Raw genomic sequence first — 22,869 nt, forward strand, 5'->3', positions numbered from 1 at the left:
TCCAAAGCCTTATTTTTATGCAGTTTATTTTCTATATAAGGTTTTAGTCAGGAATGAAAGATCCCAGCATGTCTACATACCAAAAGAGGATGAATAAATAAAGCATCAATAATGAATAAATAACCCCATCTATTCTTATTAGCTGTTTATTATTGTTGAGTCACTTTCTACAGATGTGTAATTTTATCAAAATAGGGTTACGTAATAGAGCCAGATTTTTGCTTCTGTTCAATCTGCCTGCATATAACTGAACACAAATGGTTTATGGGAATAAAAACTAAAAAAGAAAGAGTGTGTGTGTGAAAGAGAAAAAGGCAACAGGAGGAAAAGAGAACGTTTTTATTTTTTTTTATAACTGATTCACAGGATGCTAAAACCATCATAATTTAATATAAAATATCATGTGCTTTGATGGTTCAATCAATATCTTAATTACACTAATAGAAATTACGCCTGAGAAATAAATGAATGCATGATGTCATAGCTTGATATAAAACACTGCTTTTTCAGTAATGGGAAATGAGCAATGAATCATGATGTGGGTTGTGTATAAATGTCCCTCTGGTGTAAAATACCTGTCACATACATAATTCACTTTAGTCTATTCTAATAAAGCCAGTAATCAAGAATAGAGTCAGTCTTTGTGTTAAAGAGTCGACAAATTGCATCAGGATGAGCGTACACGTTCATCCGCCAAATTCCTTCCAGAGAACAGAAAAAGAACATCTAATAAAAATTCAGGAGCCTAAAATAGCAAGCCCAGAGCAAGAGCTGTCACCAGGAATACCGATCAACGTGAAAAATAGACAGGCTAACTATTTCAGCTTTGTCACCCGCTCATATTTGTGTCTGCTTCCTGATCCGCTTGGTATTTTGAAATGCACGAACCCATTTATCTTGTTAATCAGAACAGGAGTGAAAAGCCTGTCAGGTTTCCAATTTAGCCCGGAGCTGACTTGTCAAGTGCGTCCTTTAAAGAAACAGATGTTAAATGAGAATCAAGGCGTCTAAATTTGAATATGACTAACTTTTTGCCACTACGATATCTGCTTATGATTGTTTACTGTCTGAAAAGCTGCAGCAGCCTTGTACTGAGTAGCGACATGACGTGTACAAGCACACAAATCACATCCAGAAAGTCACTGTTACATATTCAGATCCTATATAGGAGTAAATATCGCAGAACTACAAAGCGATTGATTTTTTTAACCGCATCTTTCTCTCGTGTTCTAACAGGCACACTGAATGAGGAGACGATAGGTACAAGGGTTCGGCAAAGACGAAAACACTCTTTTGGGATCACATTCTCTCTTCGAATTCATCCTGACCATCACATATCGTATCAGTCAAAAGTTTGCACACACTCATTCATAGTCATGAATGAGTGTGTCCAGACTTTTGGCTGGTACTGTACGTGTGCGCCAGCACTCCAGGTGGCGCTATTAAAATTTCTCGACAATTTCTACAACTACAGGAAAACGATTGCAGCTCTTCAAAGAAATCCATCCCTCTGTCCAAAATCACTCACTACTCACTATATAGTGGATATAGTTTGTTTATACTGCTTATTTCATGTTTCATGTTTACCTGCTGTACCTCAAGTGCCCTTGACTGTTTGGTTATTTGAACCAATTTATGTGTCTGTGTGTGTGTGTGTGTATGTATATATATATATGAGTGTTTAGTCTACGTCTAGTTCATATCTAGAGTGTTTATACTGTTTATATTGTCTGTTTTTGTGTTTAGTCTGTGTGTAGTTCTTATCTAATGTTTGCACTGTTTATATTGTCTGAGTGTTTAGTCTATGTCTTGTTCTTATCTAGTGTTTATACTGTTTATTTATACTGTTTATATTGTTTGAGTGTTTAGTCTATGTCTAGTTCCTATCTAGAGTGTTTATACTGTTTATATTGGGGTTTTTTTCAATTATTCTATTTTTATTTATTGCATTGCCTGTTTGCACCGTGGGTCAGAGAGGACTGATATTTCATCTGTGCTGTATGTCGAGCATGTATAGCATATTTGATAATAAAGTTGACTTGACTTGACTAGTGAGTTCGCCATTTTATAGTGCTGTCCAAATGTATAGTGAATTATTACACCCTATATAGTGGACTCATAGTATCCCACAATGCACCGTGAAAAGTAGTGTCCAACCGATGGTCACTAACCAAGCAATATACATCATCATGCATTGCGGTTGCACTGAAAGAAAAATTTATAAGTCGTGGCATGAAAATGGCAATAATATTGTAGTGTGTTGGGGTGAACAGACGGACGGAGGAAGAAGCATATTATAAACGGACATTCAAGTACAATTAAAATAGTAAGAGAACAGAAAATAAGCTAAAATAGAATAAGACATAAAATACAAGAATAAAAGTTACAGTGCAGAGTGAGGAATTAATCAAAAGCCTCAAATTTGATTGAATAAAAGGCAGCGGCAAAGAGGAAAGCATGCATTCAGCCTTGATTTAAAAGAACTGAAAGATGCAGGTACTTTGGATTGATTAATGTGGGAAATATGCTCAGTATAATATGGATTTATCACAAAAATACATGCACGTGTTTATTATTTTGAAACCCACCAGCCGACTGATCTGGCACGTTGTAATTGTGCAACAGTAATGACGGCGGAGTCGTGTCCGAACACGTTTTTTCATTTTACCAATGAGCTCACTATATAGTCCTCTATGTAGTAATTCCCTAGATAGTGAGTATGGAATGAATGAGAGAGTGATTTCGGACACAGCTCATCTTAGAAATAAACTGGTTCGGCCACGCCTCGTTTGTAACAACCAATCACATGCATGCTGTCCAGCTGTACAATATGATATACAGTCAAAAGTTTGGACACCCCGACACTCATTCATAGGCTTTTCCGTATTTTGATTCTGTATTTTCTACATTGTAGAACAATACTGAAGACATCAAAACTATGAAATAACATCTGGAACATATATGGAATTATGTGGTGAAAAAATAATTTCGATATTTCAGATTCTTCAAAGTAGCCAGCGTTTATCTTGATGACACTTTGCACACTATTGGCGTTATCTTAACCAGCTTCATGAGGTCATCACCTGGAACGCTTTTCAATTAACAGGCATGCCTCATCAAAAGTTAATTAGTGGACAAGTTTCTTGCCTTCTTAAAGTGTTTGAGATCAAACAGTAAATAGTAAATAATAGAAATATTAGATAAATAAATAGCCCTATTCTACAGCTGTAGTAATCCATACAGTATTATGTCAAGAACCGCTCGACTAAGTAAAGAGAAACGACATCCATCATTACTTTAAGACATGAAGTGTCTTTTAATTAATAAAAATAAATGAAAATCATTGAATTAGAAAGTGTGTCCAAATGGTTAACTGGTACTGTAATATTGTTTATGGAAACAAGCTGACTGTCACTTTTGCATGAAGGACTTGAGATGGAAAGATGAGTCATGAGAGTCCATTATTGCTAAGCAGAGCCTTTAATCTTCTTAAAATTTTATGGGAGAAACTGAAAAAAAACCAAACATGCATGAATCATTACAGCAAAATGAGCAGTTGGATCGAAATGATTTCTGAAGGTGTAGTACTATTTTTTTTTATTTACATAAACATATATACGCAATAATGTACCAAAATATCACCCAAAAAACCCCAAATGCTTTGGTCAGCATGATCTCACAAACAAACAACTCAGTGCAATGTAACGACTTCTACATGTTAATGTATAAACACTTTCCATTAACGTATTTTAAATATAGTGTAATGTGTGTTGCAGACGTATTGGCACCCCACATAAAATAATGTCATTATAATTTATATTATTTTAAATTAAGGTTTTTTTTTTTTAACATTCTGATTACAACTCATTTTGATCACACTTCGCAGCTCTGTTTTACAATCACAGATCATGGATCATTGCTTCTGAGAGAAATCACATTTACAAAGCACAAGCTGCCTGTCCTGTCACACATTCTCTCCATGATCGTCAACTTGGCAAGGGATAAACTAATACCAGCTTATGAGCTTATGGATTTGACATTTTCGACTACATAATTCTGAAAGCTGCAATCTTTTCTGAACTGGAAAACAGTGTGTATATATATATATATCTATATCTATATATATATATATATATATATATATATATATATATATATACAGGGTGTCTCAAAAAAATGTACTCACACTTTAACTGTCCCTAACATGCTGCCTTTTTTGTGTTGCAGGTGTAATTAATTAATCACAGCATGGCAGGAAATTATCGCACCAAACCAAGAACAATTGATGCATTGAAATTGGAAATTGAAAGACAATGTCGCGATATTCCTAATGACCTGTTTCGTGACGTTTGCGAATCCCTTGGTGCGCGTTATCAGCGTTGTCTGGACAATAATGGTCATCAATTTGAACATTTGCGAACATGATTCTTCAATTACATTTGTCTTCTGTATTCGAAGCTATTCCATTTCACTCTATGTTCATAAATAAAGGTTTTCTCGTCATTCAAAGTGTGACTACATTTTTTTGAGACACCCTGTATATATATATATATATATATATATATATATATATATTAGTGCTGTCAAAAATGTTGCGTTATTAACGCGTTAACTTGACTCAATTTTAACGGCGATAATTTTTTTATCGCGAGATTAACGCTCTGTGACATGATGCCACGCCCCGCACAGCCAGAGTCCTCTGCCCTCCCCCGAAGAGCCACGGTGCTCGGCTTAGGTTTCATTTTCCCATCGGCGGCTCCAGCCCCACTTTGCAGTGGCTGTGACAAGACGCGTTATGCTCTGCAGTAAAAAAAAAAACATTGGTACAACCAGTGTTCAAACTATGCCGATATTTTCGGGGGGGGTCCCTTTTTTTCCCTTGGGGGGGGGTGCTTGCGCTTGTCTCAGAGCGCGGCTCTCCATCGCGCGCTCACTTTGGATATGCAAATGCTTCCCGTTACACACGATTGCTATGTCAATAAACATCATTTTGCCAATATTTTAGAGACCCCCCAACATTTCCCAAATCATGTTTTCAAGGGATCTCATGTCTGTTTCAGAGGATCTCGGATCCCCCGAGTACCCCCGTAGTTCAAACGGTGAGCAAGCCCATTCACTTTTTTATGCTGATAAGAGAATTACAATGGTTTTTCATGTGACAAAAATGTGCGATTAAATTGCGATTAATCGCGAGTTAACTATGACAGTCGCGACATTAATCGCGATTAAATATTTTAATCGCTTGACAGCACTAATATATATATAGTATATATATCTTCATCCGATTAAAAGTTTTCGCATTTTAAAGTCTGGAGAAAAGGAGGAAAAAAAATAAAGATTCGATTCCATGTTTGTTCTGTAGAATCGGACACTGTGCCTACTTCTACATTTATAACCTCATTTGCGTATTGAAAAATAAACCCATTACTGTACTTTCAAGAGTTTCAATGGGAAACGAATTCTCACTTTGATTATTAGCCTCATTCGCATCACTCTGTCTCATCACCCGAGGTAAAAGTCAGTCGCAACATTGAAACATGAGCCTCATCATCATCTCGTCACTCAAATAATCTTAGTTCGTGCTAACATCAGTGCTGAAATCATCACCTAATTAAAAACACACATTCCACATCATTCTGGTGAAATCTATTTGTGTTTATTTTAGACATACAGTAATTTATTCCTTTATCCTTTTATGAAATTTGTGACGCAGTGCAAAATCTGTGAAAAGCCTCCACAAATGTTTCTCACATCTAAAAAAAAAAAAAAAAATTAAATAAATAAATAAATAAAAGCGGTGGCACGATGGTGTAGTGGTTAGCGCTGTCGCCTCACAGCAAGAAGGTCCGGGTTCGAGCCCCGTGGCCGGCGAGGGCCTTTCTGTGTGGAGTTTGCATGTTCTCCCTGTGTCCGCGTGGGTTTCCTCCGGGTGCTCCGGTTTCCCCCACAGTCCAAAGACATGCAGGTTAGGTTAACTGGTGACTCTAAATTGACCGTAGGTGTGAATGTGAATGGTTGTCTGTGTCTATGTGTCAGCCCTGTGATGACCTGGCGACTTGTCCAGGGTGTACCCCGCCTTTCGCCCGTAGTCAGCTGGGATAGGCTCCAGCTTGCCTGCGACCCTGTAGAACAGGATAAAGCGGCTAGAGATAATGAGATGAGATAAATAAAAGCTGCAGCATTTTGTTTGAACTTTAAAGAAGTGACAAAGATAATGGTGCAAAATTATAGCCAGCATCACAGTGACTTGCATAATGTGTGGCAAAAGCAAGACAAGTAGAAAAAAACCATACGAGAGAGCGAGAGAGAGATAACTTGAGTGTTCGAGATGATTCATTTGCATCAAGCATGACATGAGTGGCAGCTGTAACCTTTTCACAGAAACGCTGCATCTCAGTCAGTGTCGCACTTTTGTCTCATTTTAATAGAGAACGAAAAGCCTTGCGACTGAAGTGGAAATCAAAGGACATAAACATTTGTCTTTCAACAGAGTATCGCCAAAATTATCCACATCGTTTATTCTTTTTGGCAGGAAGGTAGGTCTGCCTGGGGTGCATATACATTGGCATGCAAAAGTTTGGGCACCCTTACTGAAAATGTCTGTTACTGTGAATAGTTAAGTGAGCGCAAGATGAACTGATCACCAAAAGGCATAAAGGTAAAAACAGCACATTTCTTTTCAGCGTTTTATGCAAGATTTGTGTATTATTTTTGTTTTGTACAATTGGAGAGTGAAAAAGAAAAGGAACACCATGCAAAAGTTTGGGCACCCCAATACATTTGAGTTCTCAGGTAACTTTTACCAAGGTTCCAGACCTTAATTAGCTTATTGAGCTGTGGCTTGTTCAAATTCTTCGTTAGGAAAGGTCAGATGATGCAGATTTCAAAGCTGTATAAATTCTCTGACTCCTCAAACTTGTCCCTAAAATCAACAGCCATGGGCTCCTCTAAGCAACTCCCTCGCATTCTGAATAATAAAATAATTGATGCTCACAAAGCAGGAGAAGGCTACAAGAACGTAGCAAAGTGTTTTCAGGTAGCTGTTTCCTCAGATCGTAATGTTATTAAGAAATGGCAGTTAACAGAAACAGTGGAGATCAAGGTGAGGTCTGGAAGATGAAGAAAACTTTCTGAAAGAACTGCTCATTGGATTGATAGAAAGGCAAATAAAAACCCCTGTTTGACTGCAAAAGACCTTCAGAAAGATTTAGCAGACCCTGGAGTGGTGGTGCACTGTTCTACTATGCAGCGACACCTGAACAAATATGACCTTCATGGGAGAGTCATCAGAAGAAAACCATTTCTGTGTCCGAGCCACAAAATTCAGCGTCTGAAGTTTGCAAATGAACATCTAAATAAGCCTGATGCATTTTGGAAACAAGTCCTGTGGACTGATGAAATCAAAATAGAACTTTTTGGCCACAATGTGCAAAGGTATATTTGGAGAAAAAAGGGTGCCAAATTCCAGGAAAAGAACACCTCTCCAACTCTGAAGCATGGGTGTGGCTCGATCATGCTTTGGGGTTGTGTTGCAGCCAGTGGCACAGGGCACATTTCATTGGTCGAGGGAAGCATGGATTCGAATAAATACCAGCAAACTCTGGAAGCAAACATCACACCATCTGTAAAAAAGTTGAAGTTAAAAAGAGGACGGGTCCTACAATAAGACGATGATCCAAAACACACCTCAAAATCTACAATGGAATACCTCAAGAGACGCAAGCTGTAGGTTTTGCCCTGGCCCTCACAGTCCCCTGACCTAAACATCATTGAAAATCTGTGGATAGATCTCAAAAGAGCAGTGCATGCAAGACAGTCCAAGAAACTTGTAGAACTGGAAGCCTTTTGCAAGGACAAATGTGCTAAAGTCCCCCAGGTAAGAACTGAAAGATTATTAGCTGGCTACAAAAAGTGTTTACAAGCTGTGATACTTGCCAAAGGGGTGTTACTAAGTACTGACCATGTCAGATGCCCAAACTTTTGCTTCAGGTCCTTTTCATTTTTGGTATTTTACGCCTGTATATGATGGAAATAAAAATGTAACCTTGCGTAAAATATTAAAGAAATGTGTCATCTTTACCCTTATGCCTTTTGGTGATCAGTTCATTTTCTTCTCACTTAACTATTCACGGTAACAGACATTTTCAGCAAGGGTGCCTAAATTTGTGTGCGCCACTGTAGCTTCTACCTAAATTTGCATAATTGCAATTAACAATGAAGCTATGGGGGCATCGTGGCTCAGGTGGATAAGGCGCCATACCATAAATCCGGGGACCCGGGTTCGATTCCGACCCGAGGTCATTTCCCGATCCCTCCCCATCTCTCTCTCCCGCTCATTTCCTGTCTCTACACTGTCCTATCCAATAAAGGTGAAAAAAAAAGCCCCCAAAAAATCTTTAACAATGAAGATATGGAGTAATTAAGCCCTAATGAGCAGTTTCCACACAAATCGCTTCTCCCTCAATTCTTCACCGATTTTGATTCTTTCTGGCATGAAGGTAGGGGTACCTAGGGTGCATATAACTTCAACCCAAATTTGCTTCATTACAATTATTAATGAAGTCATGGACTAATTAAGCCTTAATGAGCAGTTCAACAAAAATCGCTTCTTCCCGGTCAATTCTTCGCCGTTTTGGATTCTTTCCGGCAAATAGGTCGGTATTCCTAGGGTGGATATAGCGTCTATATATATATGTAGCTTGTATATAGCTTGCAACATTTATTATGCAAGGTGGCCCACCACTTTAGATCGTTCCTTCTGGACTAGACGGGGCTGAAGTGAGCTACGCCGTCATTGACGGTCTTGTTTTTAAATAACACAATGTTGCAAACAGTCGTTGTCCTCTTACACTGTAACGTCTCACCAATGATTACACTTTTTAAAGGTCCCATGGCATGGTGGTTTGTTGATGCTTTAAACGGGCTCGTGGAGGCTTCCGGATGTTATATCCGCAGCCTTTCTCGAAATGAACCCTCGGCACGTAAATATAGCCTCCTGGGAGAAAGCCCCATTTCAGCGTTTTTCCCAGTGTGTCGTTTTGCTAATGAGAAGCAGGAGGCGGGGAAGGGTAGAGGGTGGGGGCGGGCCATGGGGGGAGGGGCTTGACCAAGCTGCGCGCACACATACTCGCTGCTATCAGCGCCTGTAGCCACGCTGCTAAGACAAAACCCCGTTCTCTCTCGGACTCCTTTCGTAAACTCAACGTGACACAGAGAACAGAGAGTGAGAGTGTTCGGAGTGGTAGTTTACGAACGTATAATACCCTAGGCTTGAACACGCACTCCATAACCAAAGAGGATAGAAGCAGCGCTTATCCAACAGAAGACATGCATTGCGGAGCAATAGTCAAACATAAGCTCATAAGTTACAGTCAATTTCCAGACTAAACTCAGTTTAACAGAGCATGCTGCATGCTCTTTAGTTTTGTTGCACAGATTACCTGGCTAACTGCAGGAAGCGGTTAGCTGCACAACTAATGTAGCCATTGCTAGGCTAACACACCGATTTTAAAACACGGCAAAACGACCAGTTATACACTTACTTGTTCGGTGTTTGTTGCTGATGCGGCAGGGATGCTTGGTACGGACCCAGGCTTCAGTGACAGTTGATGTGCAAAACCTGCCCTGTACTGTCCCAAGTTGTGGAAACATTCCTCAGGAAAATGCTTCCGACAAACATACACCGTCTTAGGTAGACTCGACGGCGTATTATTGGAGTAAATAAAATTAAGCCACTGCGTCTTCAGGGGCTCTCCCGTCGGCAGTAAAAACAGACTCTTTTCTGTGTTGTCACATCCATGTACAGCGCAATTTCCATGTTTCGCTCGCTTAGGTGATGCCATGTTGTTGTGTCCTCCCTCTATGGTCTCCTCACTACAACTGGGCGGGGCAATCCATACAGTGGGTGGGAATCCAGAGGTGGGGCATGGGGATCATCTCCCTTGCTGACGTAGTAAAGGGAAGAGTTTATCAACGCGCCGTTTTGACGCGCCATTCTCAAATGTTGGGCATAGTTTGGTTTACACATTATGAAATTTCTAGCCACTGGGGTGACTTAAGAAGGTCAGAGGAACTCATTTTAACGTTAAAAAACCTCAGAAAGTGAAAATTTCATGCCATGGGACCTTTAATTTATTAATGAATGTCATGCTTTTATCTTTTTCTAGTCACACTGAATGTTGTGGAACGTCCATGAAATCAAGTTAAATTCTGATGAACATTTAGCAGCTATGAAAGTCATTCTCTCACCAGCGTCTTTTCTTTCCCCTCACAAATTAATAAGACAAAAAGAAATGTCATATAAAGAGAGAAGAGTTTCCTGTGGTGGTAAAAGTTAAAATGGGGACTGCTGAAACGGGGAAAGCCATGGCCTAAACATTAGAGAGACAGCTTTAGGACCAAAAGGTTGCTGGTTCAATTCCCTGGACCAGCAGAAATGCCTGAAGTGCCCTTGAGCAAGGCACCTAACCCCCAACTGCTCCCCAGGCTGCTCTGGGTTTGTTGTACATCACTCTGGATAAGCGCATCCGCTAAATGCCATTAATGTAATGTAATGTAACAAAGTGCTGACACTGAAGATTCCTTCCATAAATGTTTAAATAAACATCTCTTTCTAATTATATGCAGCGTCATAGGAATTAGCTGTTACTATAGAAACAATAATGCATTCGAATGAGCACATGAATAAACCTGAGGTTTGAATTACAACCAGTCTGAGCTGCTGTTGCAGAGAATTAATCAACACCTTCTGACCAACCAGATTTAAGAAGTCAGTAGCGTACTGGTATAAATAACATTATTCTATCCACATTCATTGGATATGAGCAATCGCACGCTCTGATTGGCTACTCTACTACTAGGATATCAGGTACCATGAGTAGAGAAAAACAAAATGGCGGCGCGTGTTGCTGAACCAACTGAGGATGAAATAAAAACTCTACTCCAAAGCAAACCCACAAAAAATACAACAAAAAAGCAACAAAATATGGAATAAAAGTATTTGATGGTAAGAACATGTCTTTTTTTCTCAAGAATTATTAGTATAGCACATACATGTCAACCTTTGGTCAATCAAACCTGTATAACCAACCTCCAAAATCCGTATTTCCCTTATAAAATCCGTATAAGATGCAAATTAAAATAATTTACCTAAAATTTGAATGATAATTAACAATGATATATCCCAGTTACTTTTTATTCAATATTAATAACAATAAACCTTCAGAATGAATACAGAGCTCCAATGTTTGACAAAAACAGAAAGTGTTATCAGCGTAGTTACGAAGGAAATACTTCGTTGTTTGGAGACAGGTTTCACCGAGCGGCTATTATGCGCGAGACTTCATATTAGCCACAAAGTCAGGAAAATCTGTTGGTAAAATTACGTTATAATGACCAAATACAATGAAAAGTGTTTTTCCAGTCTCACCTGTGAAAGGTAATCCCATGTGATCTCGTTTGGACGGTAAACCTGTTGGTACAGTTAAACGCAGCACATGAATGAGGCATCTTTATTCTCGGCTACTGTCTAGACGCTATACCAGAGACGGTTGAAGAATCTCCACTTTGCCACATCCAATATGGCGGCGAGGATGACGTATGATTCTACGCAGAAGGCGGCGTCTATGTTTATATGTCTATGACTTCACAGTTGGCGGGATTCTCGCAATGCGGTGTGCGCATGATCAAAAGTGGAACGAAGTCTCGCTACCACAAGATAATGTGCAATTTCATAAGACTCTTTACTGGCTGTCTGTGGTGCACAGTACGTTTGTAAATGTTATGCGCTCTTTTATCATCGTGGGAATTGATTATAGCTCTAAATAAATATTGAAGTTTTTTTAAAGAATCCGTATAACTATTTATACGCCCGTATACTACGTTTATCGAATCAAATCCGTATAAAATACGGACATTCCGTATAGGTTGACATGTATGATAGCATTTTTCACAAATTGCTACTGTCATTTTGTGAATGGTTTGTTTACATTCTAAGCGGAAATTATTTTGTCGGACGTTTTGTATAAAGTTTTTATTTACTGAATTTGCAAAAAATAAAAATAAAACTGCGCTGCTTCTCAAAATCCAGTGAATGTGGAGAGAATAAAACAGTTATTCCACTCAATCTCGTCGTACACGGCTTATAGCCGACTCGGCGCTACGCAACTCATCGGCCATCAGCTCATGTACGACTCGATTCCGTGAAATAACTGTTAATTAGAGAAGATGAATGGGTCATGCTGTTAGAAAAAGAGAAGGACAAAGAAAAATGCTGAATTAAGAATCAGATAATCTCATGCATTCCAGGGAGCTTATTTTCTAACCCTGACATTGTGGATTGACACAGACAAAATGCCACCGTCTCTTTTAGAGAAGCTTATATGTGACCTCAGTACATGTGGATTATCTCACACAGAGCAGCCGAGCACACGTGACGGCATACGCGGTTCATCATACACGTGCAGCATGACGGATTCAGAAAGCCGGCTTCAGTCTATTTTTTAATCAAGCGCTTCTTTGAGTGTCGTTGCAAAAATGACGTGAGCTTTTACGTCACAGAGGGAAGATTTAACTGGGTTGTCAAAATACATACTGTACCTTCTCCTTTTAGTCAGGTGTTCCTTTTCGAATGAGGGTTTAATTAGTCCTTGACACTAAATTCTGTGTGAATGAGATCGTTCGCTATACTTGTCTTCATCAGTCATTATTCAGTCTTTTGTGTATTTTGATATTTTAGCTGCTAATCACAGAGTGCAGCATTGAAACGGATGAGCGGCTGTAAATTAATGCACAGTAGCTGTTGTAGTGAAGAGTAAAACGTCGTGAACTACGATATTATAATTATATCCTGGCTTTGTTCCTTCTATATATACACACGTGTACAAGAAAAAAAAAAAGAGTTGTGTAAAATATTCATATGACAATTGTTGGAGGAGGTTATATTTTTCCCTCTGTTTGTTTGTTCCCAAGGTAACTCAAAAACTAGTGAACGGATTTTGATTAAATTTGGAGGAAAGATGAGTCATGGGCCAAAGAATAATTGATTCAATTTTGATGAAAATCTGGATATGTACAGTGCTGTGGCAAAAGTCTTCGTCACCCTATTTTTTTCCCCCCATACAAACTTTGTTATAGATTTCTATTTTATGACTCCTACATTATCGAGTCGGTACAAAAACATTTTAGAGTCCAAACATTCATTTTCCAGCATAAAATTAAATGTTGCGCGCACACGCAAAAAAAAAATGTTTGTATCTGAGCAGCATATTCCATAAGAGACCACTTTTCAGATTAAAAAAAAAGAAAACATAATGAAGGCTACTGGGTTTTTGGTGCAAAATTAAGAAGAAAGTGTGATAGTCAAAGTGTCCAGAAGACCTGTGGCTGGTTCTGTAAGATGCTCAGTAAAACCTAGAGCTTATCTCATCTCATTCATCTCATTATCTGTAGCCGCTTTATCCTGTTCTACAGGGTCGCAGGCAAGCTGGAGCCTATCCCAGCTGACTACGGGCGAAAGGCGGGGTACACCCTGGACAAGTCGCCAGGTCATCACAGGGCTGACACATAGACACAGACAACCATTCGCACTCACATTCACACCTACGGTCAATTTAGAGTCACCAGTTAACCTAACCTGCATGTCTTTGGACTGTGGGAGAAACCGGAGCACCCGGAGGAAACCCACGCGGACACGGGGAGAACATGCAAACTCCGCACAGAAAGGCCCTCGCCGGCCACAGGGCTCGAACCCGGACCTTCTTGCTGTGAGGCGACAGCGCTAACCACTACACCACTGTGCCGCCCCCTACAGGTCATTTCCTTATAAAACTGCACTCACTGTACCTGAGACTACTATTTTTTTTAAAGCAAAGCGTCATCTCAGACCAAATATTGACTTTGTTTCATTTATTATGGCTTACTTTATTATATTTATAGTATTTTTTTTTTAATGTTCAAACATTTCATTATTTTTGAAGCCATTTTTGGTCTACATCATTTCTTTACATGTGCCTAAGACTTTTGCACAGTATGTGGATCCAGGATTTTTTGTTTGTTCCCAACGCAACTCAAAAAGTAGTGAACAGATTTGGATGACATTTGGTGGACAGCTTTAGTGTCATCCTAGGTTCATGTGATTTGATTTTGATCCTGATAATATGTGGCTTTGTGGAGGAATGCACTCTAAAATAACTAGAAGGGCACTTGGTAATGTTATAATTTTGACCAAGGTGAGCTGGTCAATATTTTAATATTCTATTCTTTTTATTCCAAATATCCTACGGAATATGCTCAAACAAAATAGTTGAACAAATTGATGTCTGAGAGGGGGAAAATGTCTATACTGCACTCCTTGGTTGTGCTTACATCCCATCCGACTATGGGCGAGAGGCGGGGTACACCCTGGACAAGTTGCCAGATCATCACAGGACTGACACATAGAGACAAACAACCATTCACACTCAAACCTACAGCCTATTTAGAGCCACCAATTAGCCTAACCTGCATGTCTTTGGACTGTGGGGGAAACCGGAGCACCCGGAGGAAACCCACACGGACACGGGGAGAACATGCAAACTTCACACAGAAAGGCCCCCGTTGGCCACTGGGCTCGAACCCAGAACCTTCTTGCTGTGACGTAACAGTGCTAACCACTACACCACCGTGCTACCGTCTATGTTTAATATGAAGTTATTGCAAACATGGTAGAATCAAGTGCAAGTGTCAACACGTACTATTGTTGTGGACGAAACAAAACGTACATTATTAAATAAGTAATGACAGGAAAGTTAGTAAGCTTTTTAGAATGTCAGTATGCAAGTCAAATAGAATGAGATGAACAGTGCTTGTTAGCTAAACTGGAAAATGATAATACGTAAACAGATATAACTTACGAATTTCTAGGCATTCCATGGTATTCTTGTGGCAAAATATGTTCCCATGCCAGTATTTCAAATGTTCCCATTTAACTGCATCATAACTGGCCAGCTAGAACAAGATCATAGAAATTAAATGGATAGTGACCGATATAACATGGATTACTCAAAGGAAGGTGGGGTTCCATGTACATGGGCTTCTGTAATGTTTCCTACATAAAGCTTTAAATTCTACCTTGTACATCTTTAAAGTATGATTACAAGTCAACCTTGAGTCACTTACGGTTTCTTTTTTTAAATAAGTACACTAACTTGATCACCACAAACCCTCCATCTTACAATGTTATCTTGGCCTCTGCTGATTGAATGCTGAAGGAGAGCCAAAACAATTCTTTTATACTCCTTAGGTTTCATCTCTCCATGCAAAATCAATACCACAATCCTCCGCCCCCTCGATCCAACCAAATGATTGATATCTTCTTGTGGTTGTATATAATGTTCTCAGACATGAAAGTGGGACAAAGTGGCTATCCAAACCTAGCTTAATCACTGACTTCACAGCTTTCCTCGAGCGGCAGAACAGTCCTCACATCTATCAACCCTCTGCACAAAGCTTCATCTCACGCTGTGGTTCGAGCTCGTTATGCAGCCTGGCACTTGATCAAACTGGATGTGTCTATTTCCCAATATTCCATGTATTTCATTCGGCAACATCCAAATTATCCAGCTTTGATCATGACCTACTTTTCATGCTTCTTTGTTTAATTCACAGCAGTCATGAACTGAATCCAGGACAGGCACAATGTTTTAAGCACCTGAACTTACAGTGATAGCTTTCAGTCTGTGGCAGGTGTTCTATTAATATTGGAACAAGACTACCTAGGGATTGGTACTTAAGAAAATGAACAAGCTCATTACAACCAGCAGGACTTCCAATTTCCTTTTCTTGGAGATATATTAATGTGGACCCAAAAGAATAGCCATAGAAAAGTGGTACGAGGAGTCAGCAAGCTTTGTCTCAGCCTCACATGCTACACAGGCAATAATAGGGAGAATACTTTTGTACACATTTCTGGCCACAAGCTTCAGGATCTTAAGGGCTGTAGTGAAGGTTTTCAACAGTAAAACAAACTTTTAAACATTGTTTAAAGAAACAAACAAACTTGTTCTGAACACAGTGGTCACTGGAAATTTTATGGCATCACATCAGTAAACAAGATATGAACAAGATAATCAAAGTTAAGCAAGATATCCTTGAGCATTTGCCAGCATGCTGCAGAAATGGTATGTGCTTGTTTCTCGTCATTTAAATGGAATCTTTCTGTGAAAGTAGTTGGAACTTGGAAGTACAAATTTCAAACGAAAACTTGACATTAAATAACAATGAGACCGTCAATGACGGCATAGCTCATTCCGGCCCTGTCTAGTCCAGAAGGAACGATCTAAAGTGGGCCACTTTGTGCAATAAATGTTGCAAGCTATCTACACTCTAGACAAGCGATATATAGAAGCTATATACATCTTAGGAATACCAACCTATTTAACAGAAATAATCCAAAATGGCGAGAAATTGATGGAGAAGAAGCGATTTTTATTGAACTGCTCATTAAGGCTTAATTAGTCCATAACTTCATTAATAATTGCAATTAAGCAAATCTGGGTAGAAGTTATATGCACCCTAGGTACCCCTACCTTCATGCCAGAAGGAATCAAAATCAGTGAAGAATGAAGAGAGAAGAAGCGATGTGTGTGGAAACTGTTCGTTAGGGTTTAATTACTCCATATCTTCATTATTAATTGCAATTATGCAAATTTGGGTGGAGACTATATGCACCCCAGGCAGACCTACCTTCCTGCCAAAAAGAATAAAAATCGGTGAAGAATTGAGAGAGAAGAAGCGATTTTTGTGAAATGTGGACGATGCCGGATGGACGATGGACAACACATGATAGGATAAGCTCATCACCTGTCGGCCGAATGAGGAGATAATAATAATAATAATCATAATAATCATCTTCCAGATATCTTTTAAATATACTTATGGTTTCTTAAACTTGAGGTCTTCTGATTTCTGCCACAGGGACATCCAGTGGGTTTTCCCAGATTGCCTTTTACATGGTACAGCCAGTTTTATACTCCGCTATCTTTTTTATTATTATGAGTCACATTGTTGCACATGATCCCAATAAAATCTTGCCCAAATTCTATAACGGACTCTGTGATAATGTGTGTTCTCCAAAACAGATCATACAGCGAAGATTCTCTAATGACAGACCCACAATTTCTGTCCATTATCATGTTCCGTTTATGTTTTGCTATTGCCACGACTGTATTTGTAGCCTTCCCGTGACTTTTGTGTCATCCTATGCAGTCCTCCTTTTGGTGGCGTTTAGATGAGCGTTGTAGCAGGGGTCACACGGACAATGCCAGAAATCTTTGGCCGTAATGGCACTAAATCAGACACCGGTGAGCATATTTAACAGTTATTCTACAAGATCGAATCGTACATGAGCTGATAGCCGATGAGGCACATAGCACCAAGTTGTCTATAAGCCATGTACGACGAGATTGAGTGGAATAACTCTTTTATTCTATTCACATTCACTGGATTTTGAGAAACAGAGCATTTTCATTTTTAGCAAATTCGATAAATAAATAAAAACTTTATACAAAACGTCCGACAAAATCATTTATGCTCAGGCGGACTTCTTAAAAACCTATCGATGGCTGCATGAATTTACTTTAGTGTTGTTTTTTTTTGTAGAAAGTGCCGTCTTGCTGAGGTATAGAATAGCTTTAGACATTTATTTAATTCTTCCTTGGACATTTCAGTTCTGTAATTTTCAAACTTCTTTGAGCTTTTGAACCAGTCTAAAAAAATTCAACTAATTTTAATGCTTAAAAGATGAAGAATGTAAACAAACCGGCGAAATGATAGGAGCAATTTGTGAAAAATGCTATAATAATAATTCTTGAAAAATAAAATACTTTCTTACCATCAAATACTTTCATTCCATATTTTGTTCCTGTTTTTTTTTTGTATTTTTGGGGGTTTTGTTTTCGAGTAGAGTTTTTATTTCGTCCTCCGCTGATTCAGAAACATGCTCCGCCATTTTGTTTTTCTCTACTCACGGTATACGAGCTGATATCCTAGTAGTAGAGTAGCCAAAGTGCACGATTGCTCACATCCAGTAAATGTGGATAGAATAAAATGCATTTTAAGACCATCGATCTCTACTCATAACCAAATAATTTTGCTACGATGTGCGATTTTTTTTTTTGTCTACGGCAACAAAACCATGTTGTGTAAAATTGGCCTACAATGGAGCTAAAAAAAAAAAAATCCTTAAAAAAAATTATATATAAAACAAACGTTACTAGGGCCAGTCATTTTTGATGCACATTGTAGCACACTGGAAACATTGGATAATAGTCTATTTGTGGAAATATTAGTTTTCTGTAGCAAACTATTGCGTTCTTCCCAAAGAACCAAAATATCTTGTTAATTGATAATTTGCCAAGCCAAACTATTTGTGTGTGGTTTAGTGAACACTGGTCAGAACAACTGTGCTGATGTTGCTGTACTTCCTCGAATTGTCACAGTTTTATCTATTAAACAAACAAATTCAAAAGAAACCTTCATCTTAACTTTCCAAACCTACCTTTCTTAATAAACAACCTCTCTGAAGAACCGCTTTTTTTAATTTACACTCCAGCATGATAACAATGAGTTAAGTAAAGCTCTCCTGATAGGCGCGAGAACATGGTGGTAGTGAGAACACCCTCTCAGGACCTGCGCCATGGAAACGTAAACACTGCTGAGTTCTGATTATCAGCAACAGTGTAAGAGAGATAAGAATGAATTAGCTGATTAAACAAACAACGATAACAGCAGATGTAAAATAAATGTCAGTAGAAGTCATTAGTCAGTGTCAAAGTGTGTGTGCTTCAGTGGTGCATATTTGATGGGTTACTGCATGTAATGTGCATTCTGTTGCTATCTGAAGAGGATGAATGAGTGGCAGAAAGAACGTGTTATTGACATGTGGCTCGCTTTTGTCCTGCACCAGCTTCTATTTGGTTAAGAGGATAAAAGAACAACACTGTAAGGTGTTTGCTGGATGTTTATAGGGTTGCGTTATGTTCTCAGGAGGCAATTTAATTGTGTGTGTATCACTAAACAGATGCCAGGAAGTGCACATGACAAAAATATTGCTTTGTGTTCTGGGAAACAGTAGGAATTGTTAAAGTGATATACTGAAACCAATATTGTCGCGTGTGTGTGTACACGTGTTAGCCATAATGGTCGCTATGGGCTTTTGGTGATGACAGGTCAAAGGAGCCAAAGCTCCCACGCTTGCGTCACACATGACTTGATAATCAGTTTTCCCCCTGACCAGATGGATCCGGCCTGCATACACTTGTCCTAACATGTCCATACAATCTAATTTAAACTAATGGTTTAGAAAAGCAGAGAGAGGAGATGGCAGATCTTAAAGATAGGACCTGTCTATGGAACACATGTATATGACCTGCATCTTGTAGACAGGACTATTAAACTAGTCTATAACAGGTACATGTAACATAACATGTATCTTGCAGGTAGAACTAGCAGTACCCTATGTAACACGACATGTATCTTATAGATAGGACAAAAATTAATCGATGTAACACAACGTGTATATTATAAATAGGACTTACACTAGTCTATGTAACATGTATATTAGAGACAGAACTTAAACTAGTTTATGTAACACGTATATTATAGCTGGGAATTAAACTAGTCTATAACAACATGGATATTACAGATAGGACAAAAATTAATCTATGTATTACAACATGTATATTATAAATAGGACTTACACTAGTCTATTGTAACATGACGTGTATATTATAGCTAGAACATACACTAGTCTATGTAATACAACATGCATGTTACAGATAGGACCAAAACTAATCTATGTAACACAACATGTATATTATAAATAGGGCTTACACTAGTCTATGTAATATATGTATATTATAGCTGGGACTTAAACTAGTCTATGTAACAACATGGATATTACAGATAGGACTTACACTACTCTATGTAACATGACGTGTATATTATAGATAGGACTTACACTAGTCTATGTAACACGACATGCATATTACAGATAGGACTTACACTAGTCTATGTAACACAACGTGTATATTATAAATAGGATTTACACTAGTCTATGTAACATGTATATTAGAGACAGGATTTAAACTAGTCTATGTAACACGTATATTATAGCTGGGACTTAAACTAGTCTATGTAACACAACATGTATATTACAGATAGGACTTACACTTGTCTATGTAACACAACGTGTATCTTATAGATAGGACCAAAACTAATCTATGTAACACAACGTGTATATTATAAATAGGACTTACACTAGTCTATGTAACATGTACCGGTATATTAGAGACAGGACTTAAACTAGTTTATGTAACACGTATATTACACCTGGGACTTAAACTAGTCTATGTAACACAACATGTATATTACAGATAGGACTTATACTACTCTATGTAACACGCCATGTACCGGTACATTACAGATAGGACTCATACTAGTCTACGTAACACAATGTGTATCTTATAGATAGGACAAAAACTAATCTATGTAACACAACTCATATATTATAAATAGGACTCACACGTCTATGTAACACATGTATATTAGAGACAGGACTCACACTAGTCTACGTAACACAATGTGTATCTTACAGATAGGACAAAAACTAATCTATGTAACACAACGCATATATTATAAATAGGACTCACACGTCTATGTAACACATGTATATTAGAGACAGGACTCACACGTCTATGTAACAACATGGATATTACAGACAGGACTTACACTCCTATGTAACACAACATGTATATTATAGGTAAGACTTAAACTAGTCTATGTAACAACATGTATATCAGATAGGATTATACTAGTTTATGCAACACAACATGTATATTATAGCTAGGACAGAGGGAACAACAGACTAGTTTAGGTCCCATTTGCTTATATAGGAGTTGCTGTAATCTTTGTACATCTAAGAGACAGGACTTGCAGTAGTTTACGTAACACAACATGTATCTTACAGACAGTACATGCAGTAAACTATGCAACACAACAGACAGGATTCACGGTAGCCTTGGCAACACATCCTGCTTGCAGTAGTCTCTGCAACACATATGCATTTCTTGTATAGATTATGGCACAACTGAGCATCCAATTAATTGCAATATTTAACTGTGTTGGCACAAAGCACCTCCTCGAGGATGTTTCTGTACATTAGTCACCTCACTGTTAAGAAATCTGACCATAATCTCCATACAACCAACACAATGATGCAGTTTAGACATCAGTTGCACTGGTGAATATTCAGTAAAGCATCTCCCTCTGACTTTACCTGCCATAGTGGTGCTGATGCTGATGCTGGCTAGAAGGAGAAGAAGCGCGGCCCACGCTCCTCTCTGCTCTCCTCTCCTGGATGAAGGCATCCCTCTGGAAGTAGCGCACAGAGCTCGAAGGGCTTTAGGGGTTTTAACGGCTTTAGCATCCCCCCCTCCGTCCCGAGGAAGAGGAATAATAAACGGAGCCACGCGCTCGTTCAACGTCCACAAACGTGTGCGATCAGTTCAACATCTCCGGTAAAGATGCTCAGCCCGTGTTGTTTGTCAGCCTCCTCCTCCTCCTTCTGCTGTTTTTTTCCACCTGCACAGAGGCGGTGGATTCCTCTGCGGGGAAAAACCTCCTGCTCCACGTCACAGCCCGGGCCACGTCACATCACATCACATCACATCACATCACACAGGGGCCCCATCCCAAACAACTCTCACGCCCTACCTTTAAGTGCACTGCTAAGCAACAGATCATGGCTCCAAATGCACGGGCACTGTAGAATAAATGGCTATTCATATCAATCAGTCAATCAAATATCACATTAAAGCCTTTCCAGTTGATTTATGATAGTTTGCCAAGCATTTCCAGGGGCGTAGCTGGGGGGGTCCTGGGGTGCCCGTGACCCTCTCTTTGTCGGACCATAAGTTTTTCAATGCCCGTATAAGAATATTAGAAAAGTGCCCACTGTAATTTTTCCAAAACTAGATTGTCACCTCAGCCTCATTAGGGTCAGAGGCGTAGCTGGGGGGGTCCTGGGGTGCCCGTGACCCTCTCTTTGTCAGACAATAAGTTTTTTCAATGCCCGTATAAGAATATTAGAAAAGCGCCCACTGTAATATTTCCAAAACTAGATCGTCACCTCAGCCTCATTATGGTCAAGAGCGTAGCTTGGGGGGGGGCGTCCTGGGGTGCCCGTGACCCCCTCTTTGTCGGACCATACGTTTTTTCAATACCTGTATAAGAATATTAGAAAATCACCCACTGTAATTTTTCCAAAACTAGATCGTCACCTCAGCCTCATTTGGGTCAGGGGCGTAGCTGGGTGGGTGGGGTCCTGGGGTGCCCATGACCCCCTCTTTGTCGGTTCATGCGTTTTTTTCAATACCCACATAAGAATATTAGAAAAGCACCCACTGTAATTTTTCTAAAACTAGATTGTCACCTCAGCCTCATTAGGGGCGGGGGGGCGGGGGTCCTGGGGTGCCCATGACCCCCTCTTTGTTGGACCATACGTTTTTTCAATACCAGTATAAGAATATTAGAAAAGCACCCACTGTAATTTTTCCAAAACTATACTGTCACCTCAGCCTCATTATGGTCAGGTGCGTAGCTGGGGGGGGGGTCCTGGGGTGCCCGTGACCCTCTCTTTGTCGGACCATATGTTTTTTTCAATACCTGTATAAGAATATTAGAAAAGCACCCACTGTAATTTTTCCAAAACTAGATCGTCACCTCAGCCTCATTTGGGTCAGGGGCGTAGCTGGGGGGGTCCTGGGGTGCCAATGATCCCCTCTTTGTCGGACCATACGTTTTTTCAATACCCGCATAAGAATATTAGAAAAG

General features: G+C 39.3%; 1 protein-coding gene across 2 annotated transcripts in view; it reads right to left on the reverse strand.

Annotated features, from left to right (window-relative positions):
- npdc1b (neural proliferation, differentiation and control, 1b) overlaps positions 1 to 21,580 on the reverse strand; it is a 66,622-nt gene extending 45,042 nt beyond the window's left edge. For both annotated transcript variants that reach the window (XM_060906719.1, XM_060906718.1), the window contains exon 1: positions 21,314 to 21,580. In XM_060906719.1, coding sequence (XP_060762702.1) covers positions 21,314 to 21,404 — 91 coding nt within the window. In that variant the 5' untranslated portion in view covers positions 21,405 to 21,580. The remainder of the gene's footprint in view (positions 1 to 21,313) is intronic.
- Between the last annotated feature and the right edge of the window lie 1,289 nt (positions 21,581 to 22,869).

This window comes from Neoarius graeffei, chromosome 24, assembly GCF_027579695.1.
Source record: "Neoarius graeffei isolate fNeoGra1 chromosome 24, fNeoGra1.pri, whole genome shotgun sequence".
In the NCBI taxonomy this organism is placed as follows: Eukaryota; Metazoa; Chordata; class Actinopteri; order Siluriformes; family Ariidae; genus Neoarius; species Neoarius graeffei.